Raw genomic sequence first — 18,209 nt, forward strand, 5'->3', positions numbered from 1 at the left:
TGTTTAAACTTTACACTATCAAACATTTACTGTAGATGTTAACTGTTCACACATTCAGAGGGATTCCCTGCAAATATTGTCATACTTTTAGCAATCCTCTGTCCACCCTCACTTCCCAAAGGAAAACAGAGCAACAAATATGGAACATGTAGTTTATTGGCATTTAGCCACTGGAATAACCTGTTAATTACGTGATGTATATAAAAATGATGGACATGAAAATCCAATGCCACGATCCTTCAATCTGTTGAGACAAACCACAAAGGACATGACCCGCTTCGTAGCTTCACAGGGAAGGCTCCAGTCAACATCGGTTCTGCAAAGTGATTGGGTGAGGTGACTTTTTTAAATTTCTCCTTTTCCCCAAGGAGCATGGCGACCATCCGAGAAGCCCTGAAAAATGTGGATGAGACCCTGTGTGAAGATGCACTCTGCCCACACCCGCTGTGCTGGGAGACCCTGAGGCGGCTGCAGCGTGGGCTTCCTCGCAAGAGACTAGAGTCCATTCACAAAGTCCCTCCGGAAACTGAAGGTGAATGTTGTGATGGATTGTGATTGGTTGGGAGGAATCCTCGGGAGGAATCAAGTGATACACTTTTGGCACCAACTGGGTCATTTGGCTTTGATGCCTAGTTGAATCGAATTAACCTCAATAGAGATAGAGCTTGATGCTGAGGGTGGGGTGTTTGTTACTAAACAGTTAATTAATAAGAGCAAAGTGAAAATGACAGGAAGTGGAGTGGATAAAAAATACTCTTTATATACTATATTCTGATGCTTCAATGCATTTTCAAATTCTAGAATTACATCCTTAGTAAGGCACCCCTCCCCCCCCAGCATTCTACAGTTTCCAGCTCCTCAGTACACCATAGCTGAATAGCCTCAGACTGCAACATTTTCATATTGGCCATCTGCAGTGGATGACAAGCTTTAAAATATCCCTCAATGCACAGTCCTAGATCTTGGGATGTGCCAGTCCACAACACTTGGTCAAGGACAGCTACTTGAATTGGAAAACCAACAAGTTTCAGGCAGACCATGCGGCACCTTTCCCTGTATTTCTTTATGGGTCTCAATCTCACATTTCGTCTGATTGGTTTTGAGCAAAGTACTTTAGGGTGTTAAAGCAGCAGATTAGAAAATAACCAACGAGATGGTGTGGAGTTTTCTATTTAACCAGAGGCTTACTGTGATTGTAAACTCCCTGAAAGGATGGGCACAAACGAATCCAATAGTTAAGCAAATACTTGAAAAAGAAAATTGACAGGCCACAATGAAAGATCAATAGGACAACTCTTCCAAAGAGCCAGTACTGGCTACTGGGCCGAATAGAGTCCTATGATGTAGGTAAATGGAAGTCGGAGAACAGACTGACCCTTTGTTAATGATTGCTTACTTTTCATTTTGCAGATGAGTTGCCATCACTGAGTTTACTGGCGCTCCCCCAGTGGAGTGCGGATCGGATGTTTGGTGCATTGGATCTACCCATAACATCAGCAACAACCAGTGTCAGTTGTCAGTCTCATGAAGCAGCCAGACCTGGTAGCCCACAGACTATGATGGGGTACAACTTAGAAGACAGGTGGGGACAGAAAAAGTCTGGGAGAAACGCCACCAGCCACTGAGGGGGCTGAATTAGAATAAAGAATCTGATGAGAGATTTGTATAACTTTTGAAATTTAAAGAGACAGTGTTACAACACGGGGTAAACCTCTGTGCTAATTTAAACCAGCCAACAACTATTTACAATTCCTTTCTCTTAAACTTATTTTTTACCTCCCACTCTACAATACTAGTCCGATTAAAAAAATCCCAATTTAAGATTTCCAAAAAAAACCATGTTCCAAACCCAGTCAGCTTTGCCAATTCTCCTTTGTAGATTTTTCTCGGTAGATTTTCTCTGCACAAACGTAGAGACAGGTACCTTTCAGAAAGCTGTTCTGCTGGCCATCTGTACTTGGAGATGGCTTAGCAGTTCTCCCTCTAACTGTTCAAAATATCTGGTTTTATACCCCAAAACATTGAATCATTTCATTGGTTTTATTATTATCAAAATACTAAATTCAAATTTGATAGGATTTTGGTATCTTGGGGCATAATTTAAACTGATTGACCGATTTTAAGTTTGTTTTTTTGTTTCATGGCAACGCAACTTCAGCTATTTGTTTCCTAAATGTTATATTCTAATGCTCTTAAAGGTAAAGTATGCCACTACACCTTCATGACAATGGAAAAATGTCAAAGAAAATTGTCAAACCTCAAATGTGTATGTCCCACACCTCAATTCACTGCACTGGGGTCATGCATATCAATAAGCAATATTAGTTCTTGCAAACCTGCACACTCTCACATATACAACCTCACACATGTACAGCAACTCACAAGTACAATCTCACACAAAAGCATCATTGCACTGGTTCACACATCAGAGTCTCATCCAATAATCAGTGTCCCATTTTTACAGTCTCATACTTATTCAGTTGGAGTTGTTGGTCTGTTCGCCAAGCCAGTGTATTTTTTTGCAAACGTTTAATCTTCAATGTGGTGTAGCCTCTAGTTGAAGCACTGTTGTTGTGATCTGCCTAGACTTTATATAGTTCTATCTGCCATGACCAATGGGTCTATTTCTGATTTTGCACTGTCGTGCTCTGTTGATGGGGTCTATTTCAACATGTTTGTTTATAGCACTAGTAGATAAATACCAGGCCTCCAGGAATTCCTGAGCTTGTCTTTCTTTTGCCTGTCCCTGTATTAAACATTGTCCCAGTTGAATTGGTGTCTGCCATTGTCAGTGTGTATTGACATGAGAGAGGACTTGTCATGTTGTTTTGTTGCAAGCTGATGCTCATGTATTCTGCTGGTGAGTTTCCTGCCCATTTCCCCTTTGTACTGTTTCTCTCGGTTGCTGCATGGTATTTCTAGACAAATCGACAACACAGACCGCCAATGAAACTATCGGTAAAGATAATAGCCGGTACGTACTGCACCCATGACTGACCACACACTTTGTATTTAATTACCAGGTGCACAAACAAATTAATGGGACACCCATCTCTGGGCTCACCCAACTCAGGGCTCATTGCTGAAGCAGTAATGCAAAGACAAGAAAACACAACCCAAACAATGGATCAGATACGTGGACAATACCTTTGTTATCATTAAACAGTCCAAGTTAGAAAGCACACGTCACCTAATTAATAGCATATTCACTGGGATCAAGTTCACCAGAGAAGAAGAGAATGACAATCGACTACCATTCTGGTAGAACAAATGAACAACAGTGAATTCCTTTCCAGAGTTTAAAGAAAGTTTACACATACAGACCAGATTCTTAATTACAACAGTAACCAACCCAACATCCACAAACTGAGCTGTGTCAAGACTCTATTTAAATGAGCTCTAATACACTGCAAAATCCCAGAGCTCCACAAAAAAGAAGAGGAACACTTACACAAAGTCTTTGCTAATAATGGGTACCCTAGCAACTTCATCTGCCAATGCCTAGCAAACAAACAACACCAAGAAAACATTGTGCACGCCAACACACTGACCACCCTATCCTGTATTAGAAATATCTCCGAACTGACTACAAGACTCCTACATCCTCTGGGTCTAATGACAGCACACAAACTCACAGTCACACTTCGCCAGTTACTATCCAAGACAAACACACAACATGCAGGACAACTGTGATATACAAAATACCATGCAGCTACTGCAAGAAACATTACAAAGGACAAACGGGCAGGAAACTGACCACCAGAATATATGAGTAACAGCTTGCAACAAAACAACATGATCAGTTCTCTCTCATGTCAATACACACTGACAATGAAGGACACCAATTCAACTGGGACAACATTACGATACTGGGACAGACAAAATAAAGACAAGCTTAAATTCCTGGAGGCCTGGTATTCTTCCACTGGTACTATAAACAAACATGTTGAAATAGATCCCATCTACAGACCGCGACAATGCAAAACCGGAAATAGAAGCACCCGCCATGACAAACAGAACCATATAAATTCTGGGCAGATCACAACAACAGTGTTTCAACCAGAAGCTACACAGCACTGAGGGTGTCATCAGTCGTGAGGTGAAACGTTTACAAAAAATCAATTGGCTCAGCGAACCAACCAACAACTCCAACCACAGTCCGAGCTACACAAAAACCTTATCCATATGATCACAGTCACAGACATTCTCCTTGGAATAGATACAGAGAGGTAGGCTAATGCTCTGTACTCATGGCATGAGATTGAATCTCATGATTGGAGATGGCGAAAATTGAACTCAATAAAAATCTGGAATTAAAATGAGTTTAATAATGAACATGAATCCATTATCGTTTGTCATAAAACCTCTCTGGTTCACTAATGCCCTTTAGGAAGGGCTTCGGCCCCCTTATCGGCTCTGGCCTACATGTGACTTCAGACCCACAAGATGTGGTTGACTCTTAACTGCCCTCTGAAATAGTCTACCATTTGTAATGATTGCTAGAAAGTCTCAAGACATTTGACACTATCCAGAACAAAGCAGCACATTTGAGTAACAATGTCAACTTTCACTCCCTTCACCATCCAGGCGCAGTAGCAGCAGTGTGTACTATCTGGAAGATGTATTGCAGGAATTCACCAAGGCTCCTTCATCAGCACTTTCCAAACCTGTGAACTCTATCATGAAAAGGAGAAAGGCAGGAGATATATGGGAATACTACCACCAGGAAGACCCCTAGCCACTTACCATTCTGGCTCGCAACTACATTTACTATTCCTTCATTGTCACTGGTTCAAAATTATGGAACTCCTTTCACAAAAGCACTGTGTACCACACAAACTGTTCCTCAACATCACCTTCTTAAGGGCAATGAGGGATGGACAATGAACATAGTCCCATTAATAATTTTTTTTAATGAGTCATACAGAATGGTTACAGTGAAAAAGAAGCCCATTCATCCTTGTGATTGCACCAACTCTTCAAATGAACACTTCACCCAGTGTCATTGCCTAGTTTTCTCCCTGAAACCCCCTCACATTGCTCCTTTGAGGATAATAGTCTAATTCCCTTTCAAACACTTCAGTTGAACGTGCTTCCACCAATCCTGAATTGCAGACCTTAACCACTCACCGAGTGAAAAAGTTTCTCATGTCAACTTTGCCAGTTACTTTAAATCAGTGCCCTGTCATTCTTTACCTTTTCACAAGTGGAAACAGTTTCTCCTTGTCTATTCTGTCAATACCCCTCATTATTTTCAACACCTTGGACAAAATCCCTCTTCTCCAAAAAAAAAGTTCCAATTTCTCCAATCAACTTTTGTAATTATTGATTCTTAACCCTGGAACCATTCTTGTTAATCTTTTCTGCACCTCTAATACTTTCACATCTTTCCTAAAATACGGCACTCAGAACTAGACACAATACTCCAGCTAACTAGTGTGTGATTTAAGTTGAACATTGCCTCCTCCCTCTTCTACTCTATGCCCCTAAGAGATACTGAATATTTTATTACCACATTCTCACACTGCCCTGCAACCCTTTTGGATATTACCATTATTTTATATTATCTCTCTACATTCTTCTTAACAAAATGAATCACTTAATATTTCTCCACACTGAACTTCATCTGTCACGAACCAATTTTGAGTTTTTGGTCGCAGACTCTTAATGGCCAGTGTCTTTATGGTCACCTTTTTTGGGGAGAGAATTGTCCCAGAGAACCTCAGTGGTGTTACAATGCAGAAGGAGATCTTTCTATAGCCAATGCCTGCATTGGCATCATTACCTAGTGACAATCACTCCTTTCCCATACCCTTGCATGTTATTTTTATCTAAATAAGCACATAGCAACCTCTTGAATGCCACAATTGAACCTGCCACCATCTCATTTTCAGGCAGTGAATTCCAGATCCTAACTACTGGCCCAGAGAAAAGGTTTCCTTGCTTCACTGTTGCTTCTTTTGCACAGCCTCTTGATCTTTTGACTTTTATAAGCACGAGATCATCTCCCTGTCTACTCTATCCAGTACCTTCTATCAGCTCGCCTCTCGGCCTGCTTCTCTCCAAAGAGAACAGTCCCAACTTCTTCATTCCTTCCTTATACTAAAGATTATCATTCCTCAAACTACTCTTGGAAATTACTTATGCACTCTCTCAATACATTCATATCCATCCTATAACAGCTAAGGTCTAACAAGTGTCTTGCACAAGTTCAACATAACCTTCTGAGGACATTAACCTAGAGTTCTGTATTACGAGTCAAATGAAATTACCACTGCACCACTGCCTCCCCTGAATCTCTACTCTCTTTAGACTTGTAGCCCCTAGTTTATAATGTCTTTCAATACTCTTCCTACCGATGTTCATCAACTCACATTTCTCTGCGTTGAACCTCATCTGTCACCCATTCACCCACTCCATCAACAGGCCAATGTCCTTTCATAAGTCCACATTGTCCGAACAATTTACATTTCTCCTAAGTTTTGTATCATCTGCAAACTTTGAAATTGTCCCCTGCCCAACAAGATCCAGATTATTAAAGTATATCAAGAAAAGCAAGGGTCCCAGTACTGAACCCTGGGGAACCCCACTTCAAGCCTTCCTCCAGGCTGAAAAATATTCATTGACCATTACACTCCATTTCCTATCACTCAGCCAATTTTGTATTCACATTGCTACTATCCCTTTTATGTCAGGACTTCTAACTTCCTTTTAAACCACTTATGCACTTTCTCTGATGTGTTCATATCCTTCCTGTACAGGGTACCCATAACAGTACATAATACGCTGAGTGTGGTCTAACAAGTATTGTACAAGTTCAACAACTCTTGTCCCCTATGCCCCTCTGCAGTGCAGAGGAAGGCCATTCAGTCCATTAAATCCATGTCTCGTGAAGACTATGGCAAATGCCAGCATTGCATCACAAAGCAGGATGGGACTAGGTCAAGGCACAGTGTCCAGCACCACAAAGGAAGTTAGAAAGTGTCACTGAAACAATTATTCATTTCCTGACTGTTTGCTTACTTTGATAAAGAGCTCAGGAGCTGGTTTAGAGCTCCTTTCCCCAGTGGCTGGAATCTATAACTGGGAGGATTTGCTTTGAGCAATTTTTATTGTCTATGTTACTCCAAATGTAATTGATTTTCAGATGCTCTAAAACCGCAGAGATCACTCTGATAAAGAATCATTAGACTTGAAATGTTAGCTTGCTCTCTCTCCATGGATGCTGCCTGACCTGCTGTGATTTCCAGCATTTATTGTTTTCAGTACAGATTCCAGCATTTGCAGTAATTTACCCCTCCATAATTAATTTTCAGTTCAGCCTACAGCTCGGTATGAAACTAATGTCAGGTTCTTCCTCTTGCAGTCTGCACAGAAGCCAAATTTGTTCCTTCACAACCAGGAGTGGTTCTTCCACACTGAGAAAGGTTGGTATGAAAGGAGATGTTGCTGGGGAAAGGATTTGGTGGGTACAGAATGTTATAAATTAATATGCAGCACTAGGGGCCAAGGGGCCCAAGTTTTCTTATTGCACTGATTAATATGTTGTTGAGATTCCAACTGAAATTCTCATAGACTGGTGTGAGGGAGCATCCTGGTATCTCTGGTTGGATATAAACTTAATTACAGCATCACTAAATTGTCCAGGAGTAAATGGGAGTGTTCAAAGAGTTTTTATTTTTAAAAAACACTTCCTCTTTTGTCAAATTATTCCCTCGTGCGGTGCTTGCTGCAGTTGTCATGGAGATTGTGATTTGATTGCTGGTGACTTCAGACAAGTGTTAATGAAGTCGGAGGACCACCCTGGATCCCAGTGAAAACATTTTGCACAGACTTCACTAGCGTCACTGCCCCTTGTGCTGCGGTGGAGTCTGTTCACTCCATGTATTTTTTAATTTTCTTTCTAATATTCTTTCCCTCTCTTCCTCCAACATTTCCTCTCGCTTCCCACACAACACACCTCCCTCACCCACCCCACCCCACAATCTAGACGGACACACATTCTTACCCACCACAGCGACATAACAAAAGGAAAGACTCACAATTTTCTTGCACATTTCACAACCTCAGAATTCTCATCAGCAATTCACAGCCAATGAAATTAGTTTTTAAAGGTGACCTTTTTTTGGCCAGTGTTCAAAACAAATGAACTAATGTGCACACAGCAAGATCCCATTGACAGCAATTTGATGCAGACCTGATATCAGCCTCCAGGACAGTACAGAACTTGTTGATTCTTCCTTGAATGGAGCCAGTCCTCTTACCATCACCCTCCTCTACCTGGCTAAACTTATTCTCACATTGAACAACTTTACCTTTGACTCCATTCATTTCTTCTCTAGCTGCAGGTCCAAGCCATGCCTGTCTTTACATGGGGCCAGTCAATTTTTATTTTCATGCAAGTCCTTCTTAGAGCCCCTCCCTCACTTCTTCTGATACATTGTTGACTGCTTTGCTGCCACTTGCTGCTCTCACCCAAAACTGTTATGTCATCAATAATGCTTCCAGTTTCCACTGGGCCCTTGACATTACCTCTGCTCTCAACTTTTCCTTCCTTTCACATTCCTCAACTCCCCTGCCTCCATTTGTGGAATAAGTTATTGGCTGATATTCACTGCAGGTGCACTTACTCCTTGGTTACAGTTCCTCACACCCTGAGCCTTCTCAGGACAGTATTTAATTTTCCCAGTTCCTCCATCACATCTGTTCTGACAATGCCATCTATCCATACTCGCACTCTGACATGTCTTCCTTTTTCCTCGGCCGAAGACTCCTCCTCACCATCGTTAACAGGGTGCTTCACCATGCCCATTCTAATCCTAAAACGTCTACCTTCAATCTCCCAGAATTATGATCACGTTCCCATGGTCCCTACCTTCTATCACACAAACCTTCACATTCAACAGATCATGAAGGTGCTGTAAATGGTAGATCAAATTGAGATACATCTTGCCCCCTCTCCTGACCTCCCCTTTCAACATTCTGATGAGAGTGTTCCCTCTGTGGCACCCTGGTCAACTCCTGAGTCACCCCAACAAACCCTCTGTTCCCATCAAGATCCAGCACCTGCTGGTTTACTTCCTTTTACCCCACCTCCCATGGTTCCTCCTTCTTGATGAACATTGATTTACTTATACATCTTTTAAACCCCTGTTCTGTGTTAGCTGCTTATGATGCAGTCTGACCTAGAATAGGAGGACCCAAATGCGGATTGGGTGACTGCAAACTATTGGTGGCTGGTCATTTTAATTCTGCTCTCCATCCCTATTCTGGCCTTGGCCCCTAGCCATTCTCGTTATTTCAGTAGAAGTGCAATGAATCTTGCACTTCAATACTTTTGCAGCCTTCTGGATTCATCATGGAGTTGTTGTGGGGAAAATCACCAGCCTCAGAGTCAGAGTCGGGGTTAAATGACAGAATTTATTGTACAAGGACATACCAGAGCTCCAGGGAGAGAAAGACACTAAGAGCACAGTGGTCAGCTGCGAGTCTTCTCTCAACCCGGAGCACATGTCAAGATACTTTTATACATTTTGTAATATAATAGGTTGGTGATGAGGTTTTGCTGTAGTAATGGGAGCTAATCACTCTTCCTGAGAAGGACGATTATTGCAGCACTGGCCATTAATACTTTGTATTGAGTCAGTATCAAACTGTTAGCATTTCCATCAAAGGTTTTGGCTGGACCCAGACACTTCAGGGGGCAACCCACCTTAAACTAATCAACTAGGTTGTGAGTGCATTGTGCTGGCATTCTGGTAGCCCCAGGCAGTGTCTGTGTTTGCTCTGCTGTCTCTCTCCATATTGTGGTCCAGGGACCATCTTGTGTGTCAAGTGGCCAATTTATAGCTCAGCGGCCATTTTGTGTGTCCGTGTGCCTAGTGTCACCCTGCCCCATGCCATCTCCCACTTCAGGGTTCTGCAACATCAGGTCATAAATTGCTACTTCCATTTATTTTCTTAGACAGCACAGTTATAATGATTTTCTGTTACCACCACACCTCCCCTTTACTTTTGATTCTGTGCTTGTCCTATTATCTTGCCCCTTTGGCATTTATTTTCTCCAGTCTCCCACCTTATCACAGAGCTTTTCTTTTGTATTTTCACACATTCGTCCTTTTCCAACCTCTGTACTCACTTAAAACCTCTTACATATCTAACCTTTTCCAGTTTTAATGGAAGCTCATCAACTTGACAGCTTAACTGTGTTGTGTTCCTCAGATGCTGTTTGATGATTTGCAGCATTATTAGTTTTAATTTCTGACTCCATAACCCATTGTCTTTTTTTTTTGCAATACAAACTCAAACTTTGGTTCAGAGAAGAGGGCAAATTTCTGCTTTGTGTAATCCTGATATCAAGCCACAATAAGAGTGTTTACTTTATGTTTGCAGGCTAATGTAGCAGAGTTGAAGCAACCTCCATCATCTTGTGACCAGTACCTGGGGAAGACAGTGTTTATCTGGGTCCCAAACCCCTCATACGATCGGAGACGGCAGAAAAAGCGGACACAATCGTAAGAATGGATGGTTTCTTCTGTCAAAACGTACTTCCCCAATAATTAAAACACAACATGAAAAGACAATCATGGAGTTTTTGGATCTTTTGGACATTTTACCTCCCTATTCTGCTACTTACAACATCTAGCTGGAAGGTCAAAAGGAGCAAGTTGCAAAGACTAGGCTTGTGTTCCATGAAGGGTCACTCGCCCCAAAACGTTAACTCTGATTTCTCTCTACAGATGCTGTCAGACCTGCCAAGTTTTTCCAGCAATCTATATTTTTGTCTGGTGTTCCATAGACTAGGCTTGTGTTCCATAGATTAGGCTCGTGTTCCCATCAGTATTGAAGATTAGGGTGTGATCTAATTGTGCGCTTTTAAAAAGTAATAATTGGTGTCAAGTTGGAAATGTAGCAGCCCATATGCACACAGATAGGTCCCACAATTGACCAGATGTCAATTTTAAACCCACCTGAGGAGAAGGATAGACTTTCTGTATCATCTAAAAAGCAGCATCTCCAAAACTGCAGAACTCCGCTGGTCTAGCCCAAGTGCTCGCCTCTGGAACGGGGCTCAGGCCAACTCAGCCATAACTGGCACCTAGGGCAAAGATTTCTTTCAAAAGTTAGTTTGAATAATTCAATTGCTTCTGTTCCTGTGTTTTATTTTTATTGGCCCATTTTATTTGTATTTAAACATTATTTTCACAGTCCGTCCCTAATTCTCAGACTATGCTCCAAGTTCTAGGATCTGCAACCAGTGGAAAACGTTTATTTTTATCTACCCCATCATTTCCAAACATTTCTAAAAGATTTTGATCAGATCACCATTGACCTTCTAAATCCTAGAAAAAACAGACCTACTTTGTATAATCTTTCCTCATAATGTAATCCCTGAAATCCAGGTATCATTATTGTGAACCTACATAGTTCTCCCTCCAAGGCCAATATAACCTTCCCAAAATGTGGTGCTCAGATCTACTCCTAATGTGTTCTAACCAGGGTTTGTATAACTGCAGCATAACTTCTCATTCTTGTGTTCCAGTGCTCTAGATATTAAGGCCAGCATTCCATTAGCTTTCATGACTTCTTCTGCTCCTGTTTGTGACATTTTAAATGTCTATGCACTGAACTCCCAAGCCTCTTTGGACATCCACTTTATTTCAGCAAATCTGGATACATGACCTTTATGTGCCAATATCCAAGTTGTTAATAAATCATGTGAATAACTGAAGCCCTAACACAGATCCTTGACCACTTAGGGTGATGAGTGCCTTGGAAGGATACTTGCAGGTGGGGTTTCCCGAAGTACGTACCACCTTTATCCTTCTAGATGGTAGGGTCAAGGATTAGGAAGGCACTGTGGTCAGTTTGCTGCAATGTGGATGGTGTGGTGGGTGCGACTGTGCATTGGGTGGTGGTGAATTGTTCCGATTAGCTGCACCAAAAGGATTTGAAAACTATTTGAAGTGATTTCATTGCCTCAGGCTGTGGTTACTTTATTTGTAGATGTTAAGTTTGAGTTGTGAAACATATGATCCAATCTCCGATGTAAGATTTGTGCTTTGGTAGTGTCATAGTTTTCATTTTTACTGACACGTTCTCTCATGATATTAAACAGCATCACATCTGCACGGCAGGTCACTGTCCAAGAACTCAGGTTCCAGGGTCAGCCCCATGACGAACAGAAACAAAGTCAAAAAACGGTGAGTCTCAGCCATAACACACTCTGCAGTTTATCAGTCACTTTAAACATGGCTAACTTATTAGCAGCTGTCCCTTTTTTTTAAAGTAAAAACTTGAATTTCTGTAGTGGCATTATTACCTCAGAGAATTCCAAAGTGTTTTACCAGCAATGAAGTGTTTATTTTAGGTATTGCGGCAGACAATTTCCACATGGCAAGGCCATGTAAACAGCAATGTGATAATGAGCAGATATTCTGTTCTACCAATGTTAGCTGAGAGACAAATATTGGATACCAAGGCAAACTGGTCCTCCTCTACTTCAAAATAAAGCCAAGGGGGTCTGTAATAGCCACTGGAAAGGGCAGGAGGGATTTCAGCATCACATTTCATATTAAAGGTGTCACTGTGGATAACAGGCTCCGGTCTCTGCCATGGGACTCGAACCTATGACTTTCTGACACAGAATTGAGAAAGCTACAAGTGAAGCAAAGCTGGGCTACCTCTTGCGAAGGCCACGAGTCAGTAGGAGCATAACTAGGCCAATCGACTCTGCTCTGCCATTCAATGAGATCATGGCTCATCTGATAATCCTCAACTCCACTTTTCCTCTTGATTCCCTCACTGTTTAAAATCTGTCTCAGCCTTGAATATAACAACTCAGCCTTAACAGCCCTCTGTGGTAATTCCACAGATTCACTACCTCAGGGAAAAATTCCATCTTATCTCTTAAGGCATAGAATCCTCTGGTTCTATACTCTCCCAGAAGGATATCCATCCTTTCAGCAATTACCATGTCAAGTCCTTTATGAATCTTATATATTTCACTAACATCGCTTTTCACTCTTCTAAATTCCATTGAGAGCAGGCCCAAACTATTCAATCTCTCCTCAGAATATCCCTCCCACCTGGAGTCCATTTAATGAACCTTTTCTGGACTGTCTCCAATGTTTCCTTAATTAAAGGGACCAAAACTGTTCACAGCTCTGACAAATGCCTTGTATAATTTTAGCAAGGCTTCCCTATTTTTCTACTCCATTCTCTTTATGTAAAATCCCATGTTCCAATCGCCATCCCTTTTACCATCTGAGCTTGGAAGTTAGCTTTTTTGTGATTCATGTGTGAGGACCCCAAATTCCTATTTGCTGCAACTTTCTGCATTTAAAAAGTATTCAGCTCCTTGAATCTTCCCACCTTACACTTTCCCACATTGTATTTTATCAGCTAAGTCTTTTGCCCACTCATTTAACCTGTCCATATCTCTCCACAGACTCTTTGTGTCATCCTTAATATTTGCCTTCTCACCTACTTTTGTCATCCACGAACTTGACACTTTCCTCATCCAAGTCATGAGTATGTATTGTAAATAATTGTGATCCCAGTACTGATTCCTGTGTACTCTACAAGTTACATGTTGCCCGCTTTATCTCAACTCTGTCTTCTAATTGCCAATCCTTTATTCAGACAAATATACCACCTCCAACAGGATGTGATTTTATCTTATTAAGTAGTGTTATATGCAGTACCTTCTTGAACACCTCTTAGAAATCCAAACTATCCCAAAAGAATTCTAGTAAATGTCAGGTATGAGGCCATTTGTATTATTACATATTTCCAGAAGTTCTGCTATTAAATCCGGCTCAGTGGCTAGCACTTTTGCCTCACCAGGGACCCGGGTTTGATTCCCACCTCGGGCAACTGTCTGTGTGGAGTGTGCACATTCTCCCTGTGTCTGCATGGATTTTCTCCAGGTACTCCGGTTTCCTCCCACAATCCAAAGATGTGCAGGGCAGGAGAATTGGCCATGCTAAATTGCCCATAGTGTTAGGTGCATTAGTCAGGGGTAAATATAGAGTAGGGGAATAGGCCTGGGTGGTTTACTCTTCAGAGGGTTGGTGTGGACTTGTTGGGCTAAAGGGCCCAACAAGGGCCTGTTTTCATACTGTAGGGAACTAGTTAATATTATTTGTATTTTGTCCAGGACTTTTTTAAATCTAAGAGTTCTCGGATTCTAAGAATCTAAGGATGCCGCCGCTATCTATGTTCCTGCTTCCTTTATTAACCTAGAAGCATCCCATCAGGTCCGGGGTTTATCAGCCTTAGCCCCATTAGTTTCCCTAGTACTTCTTCTGGAATAATATTTATTCTGTCTTTTCCTCACCATCCTGTGCCACTAGATAGGATATTTTTGGAATTCCATTAATGTCCTGTAGCGTGAAGATGGATGCAAAATATTCATTCAGCTTCTCTGTCATTTTATGGTTCCCCATTATTATTTTTCCAGCCTCATTCTTTAAGGGGCTTATGTTCACTTTAGCCTCTCACTTCCTTTTTTATATATTTAAGGAAGCTCTCCCTGTTCATATTTATATTATTTGCAATTTTATCCTCAAAGTTTAATTTCTCTCTATTATTTTTGATCTTTGTTTGGCTTATAAAACTCTCCTAATCTTCTAGCTTACTACTAAAACTTCACCACATTGTATGTTTTTTTCTTTCAATTTGTTTCCATCCTCAACTTCCTAGATTAATCAGGGTTAATGTATTCCCTTCCTGGAATCCTTCTTCCTCACTGAGACATATCTTTGTTGAGAGTCATGAACCATCTTCATAAATGTCTGCCATTGTTCACCAGTTATCTTTCCCATTTGCTGCATTCAAGCCAAACAGGCTTATCTCCATTTCCACTTCACTGCCTCCCCCTCCTTTGTCAATAACCAATCTAACACTGCTCAACTCTGACAAAGAAAGCTCCCAATGGAATTAATTTAACCCCAATACTGACTGTCACCTTCATCCTTCCATTAATGTTACAAACAACAAAGGCTCAGATTTTATTCTGTATCCCAACATGTTACTTCTCTGGTTGCCTCTTAAGTGTCACAATTTGACAGTTCCTTGTGGTACAATGCTGCAATCCTCCAAGGTTGACAGAAATCTTCTGTCCTGACATCCTCCCCTGAGATTGCTTATGGCCTGCCTGAGTCATACAGCATAGAAACTGTTGTTTCAGTCCAACCAGTCATGCTGAACATAATCCCAAACTAAACTAGTTCCACCTGCCGGCGCCTGGCACCTGAGTTCATGTTTAGTCTTTCAAATGTGGCTACTGGAGGAACACTGCTTTCCAAAGGTAGATGGAGGGGCTACATGGCAAGAATTGAAGGTTATAACGATTATTTCTCTTCTCAGAAAAAGAAGGCAAAAGACTATGTCCCTACTGGTGGGCAACCATACACCTTCCTTGCCAGACAACAGCAGCTCCTCAAGGAATGGAAAGATACAACAAAGGGCAAAAAACATTTACTAGAGTTGGCTGGACCAAACCAGAGGTAATGTAGAAAAAGCAAGCCTGGATCATGCATAACATTGAGAGAGTGAAATATTGCTGTGTTAGAGAAAAATATGACCACTGCAGGGCAATGTGCTTAATGCCGATTAATGAATCTCAGTCAAGTGACTGAATTACTTTTACAGTTAGTGCTTTAGCTGACAGCTCTGAGCAAGGCAACACAGCAGTTCAGTGGTTAGCCTTGCTGTCTCACTGTGCCAGAGACCTGTCACCAGCCTTGGATGACAGTCTGTGTGTAGTTTAGACATTCACCCTGTGTCTGTGTGGGTTCCCTCCGGGTGCTCTGGTTTCCTCCCACAGTCCAAAGATGTGCAGGCTAGTTGGATTGGTCATGATAAATTACCGATAGTGTGCAGGCTGGTTGGATTGGCCATGGGAAATGTGGAGTTACAGAGATAGGGTAGAGGGCTGGGTTTGGGTGGGATGCTTTTTGGAGGATCAGTGCAAACTCAATGAACCAAATTGCCTCTTTCCACACTGTGTGGATTCCATAACAACATCACAAACAAGTTGTACATTGGATTCATTGAACAAGTTGGTCTAGGTTAGTTCCCAGATAGTCTTTCTCATTCTCTTGCTGTCCTTGTAAACACTGTGGGTCTCTTGTGTCTTTGCTCACTATAGTAACCGTGCAGTTGAGCAGAGACTGAAATAACACTATGTCATGTACAAAAGCCACCTAAGACTCATCGGCTGTGATTTCTCTTGCTGGTTTGGGAAAAATCCTCACTTTTCACTCCTGACTGTTAAAAATGATTGCCTGCATTTCATACTTTCATTCTGAGGAAGGGGTACTGAGTGAACAGGAAAGACACTCGAAGAGGCAGACCAGTTCCTAAAAGGAAAACATCTTTTCTGCTCCCACCTCCTCACTCCCTTCACTCTCAATGCACCATCCTTGTCAACATATATCCCTACAGCCACTCTCCAAACCCTCATAGCCCCTGCATCACTCAACGCCTTCACCATCTACTCATTTCCCATGGCCTTTCTTGTCCCATATGCCCCAAATCATCCCCATGTCCCATTATAGCCCCTATCCTAATTCAGAGCCACTGATCTCCTACCATCTTTTGCCCATCCCTCTCCATGCCAACTCACTGAGTATCCAGCGTGGACATTCTTCAGAAAGCATCTTGATAGAAAATGAAGTTACCAGTCAATTGGTTATGTTACAACTGAAACAAATACACATTCTCACTGTTATAAAATAAACATCCAATCCAGTGAAATTGTAAGAACAAATCCTGTAAGAAAACAAACATCTTACTCTAGTGTTTAATAACTTATATAATTTGGGAGAAGATTTGTAGCTCGGGTGCTCGTTGTTGTTGTGGGTCTGTTCGCCGAGCTGGGAATTTGTGTTGCAGACGTTTCGTCCCCTGTCTAGGTGACATCCTCAGTGCTTGGGAGCCTCCTGTGAAGCGCTTCTGTGATGTTTCCTCCGGCATTTATAGTGATTGGTATCTGCCGCTTCCGGTTGTCAGTTCCAGCTGTCCGCTGCAGTGGCTGGTATATTGGGTCCAAGTCGATGTGCTTATTGATTGAATCTGTGGATGAGTGCCATGCCTCTAGGAATTCCCTGGCTGTTCTCTGTTTGGCTTGTCCTATAATAGTAGTGTTGTCTCAGTCGAACTCATGTTGCTTGTCATCTGAGTGTGTGGCTACTAAGGAAGTGGCAGATACCAATCACTATAAATGCCAGAGGAAACATCACAGAGGCGCCTCACAGGAAGCTCCCAAGCACTGAGGATGTCACCTAGACAGGGGACGAAACGTCTGCAACACAAATTCCCAGCTTGGCGAACAGAACCACAACAATAACTTATATAATCAAATATTTCACTTGCAGAGTGAATAAACATCTTGGTCAAGCACTTAAAAAACTTATGTCAAAAGATATTTCCATTCAATAACCAACTGGAGATATCCAGCAATAGACACCACTTTGTGAAAATAATAATTTAGGAAATCATTCATGCAGCATAAATTCTACATTTCTTTACATAACCAGGTGCTATGAAACACCTCACGAGTTTTTTTTAGTATCATGTGTTTTTATGATAATTTCTTGACAACTGTGCAAGTCCTAATGGGTTTATACATTTCTTAAGCACAAACATGTTTCTCTTAAACTCAAAGGATACCGAGCCTCAACCAAACATGTCTCTGGATCAGATCCAACTGATAGTTTATCTCTCCGAAAGAGGAGAAGTGTAAAACATTCCGGTAGCACTCATCCCTCATACTCTCTCACTCCTCACATATGCCAACCAAATGTAACCTAACGTCCTCTACCCATCCCCAAGGCCTCTCACACCTCGACGCCAAATTAGTGTCTACTTCCACCTGCTGTCCTTGACCCCCTTCACCTTCTATGTCAACTCATTGAGTATCCCAGATGGTGCAGCTCCAACAACACTCAAGAAGCCCGACACAACCCAGGACGAAGCAGCTGTTTGAGTGGCACCCTTTCTAACATCTTCAGTGTTTACTCCCTCCACCAGCAAGACACAGTGGTGGCAATGTTTGCAAGATGCTCTGCAGTGAGTCAAACTAAAGATACAATCTACCATCTAGAAGGACAAGGGCAGCAAATATCTGGGAACACCACCACCTGCACGTTCCCTCTAAGCCGCTCATTATCCTGACTTAGAAATATTTTACCATTCCTTCA

The 18,209-nt window shown here is 41.8% G+C and overlaps 1 protein-coding gene across 1 annotated transcript in view; it reads left to right on the forward strand.

The window, feature by feature from the left end:
• The first annotated feature begins 372 nt into the window (after positions 1–372).
• LOC122564604 (uncharacterized) overlaps positions 373–18,209 on the forward strand; it is a 53,909-nt gene continuing 36,072 nt past the window's right edge. Inside the window, exons 1-6 of the mRNA XM_087998690.1 lie at positions 373–532; positions 1,411–1,582; positions 7,367–7,427; positions 10,393–10,514; positions 12,119–12,203; positions 15,373–15,512. Coding sequence (XP_087854816.1) covers positions 373–532; positions 1,411–1,582; positions 7,367–7,427; positions 10,393–10,514; positions 12,119–12,203; positions 15,373–15,512 — 740 coding nt within the window. The remainder of the gene's footprint in view (positions 533–1,410; positions 1,583–7,366; positions 7,428–10,392; positions 10,515–12,118; positions 12,204–15,372; positions 15,513–18,209) is intronic.

This window comes from Chiloscyllium plagiosum, unplaced genomic scaffold (assembly GCF_037043375.1).
Source record: "Chiloscyllium plagiosum isolate Xiang-an unplaced genomic scaffold, Cpla_swu_hap1 HiC_scaffold_21, whole genome shotgun sequence".
Taxonomy (NCBI): domain Eukaryota; kingdom Metazoa; phylum Chordata; class Chondrichthyes; order Orectolobiformes; family Hemiscylliidae; genus Chiloscyllium; species Chiloscyllium plagiosum.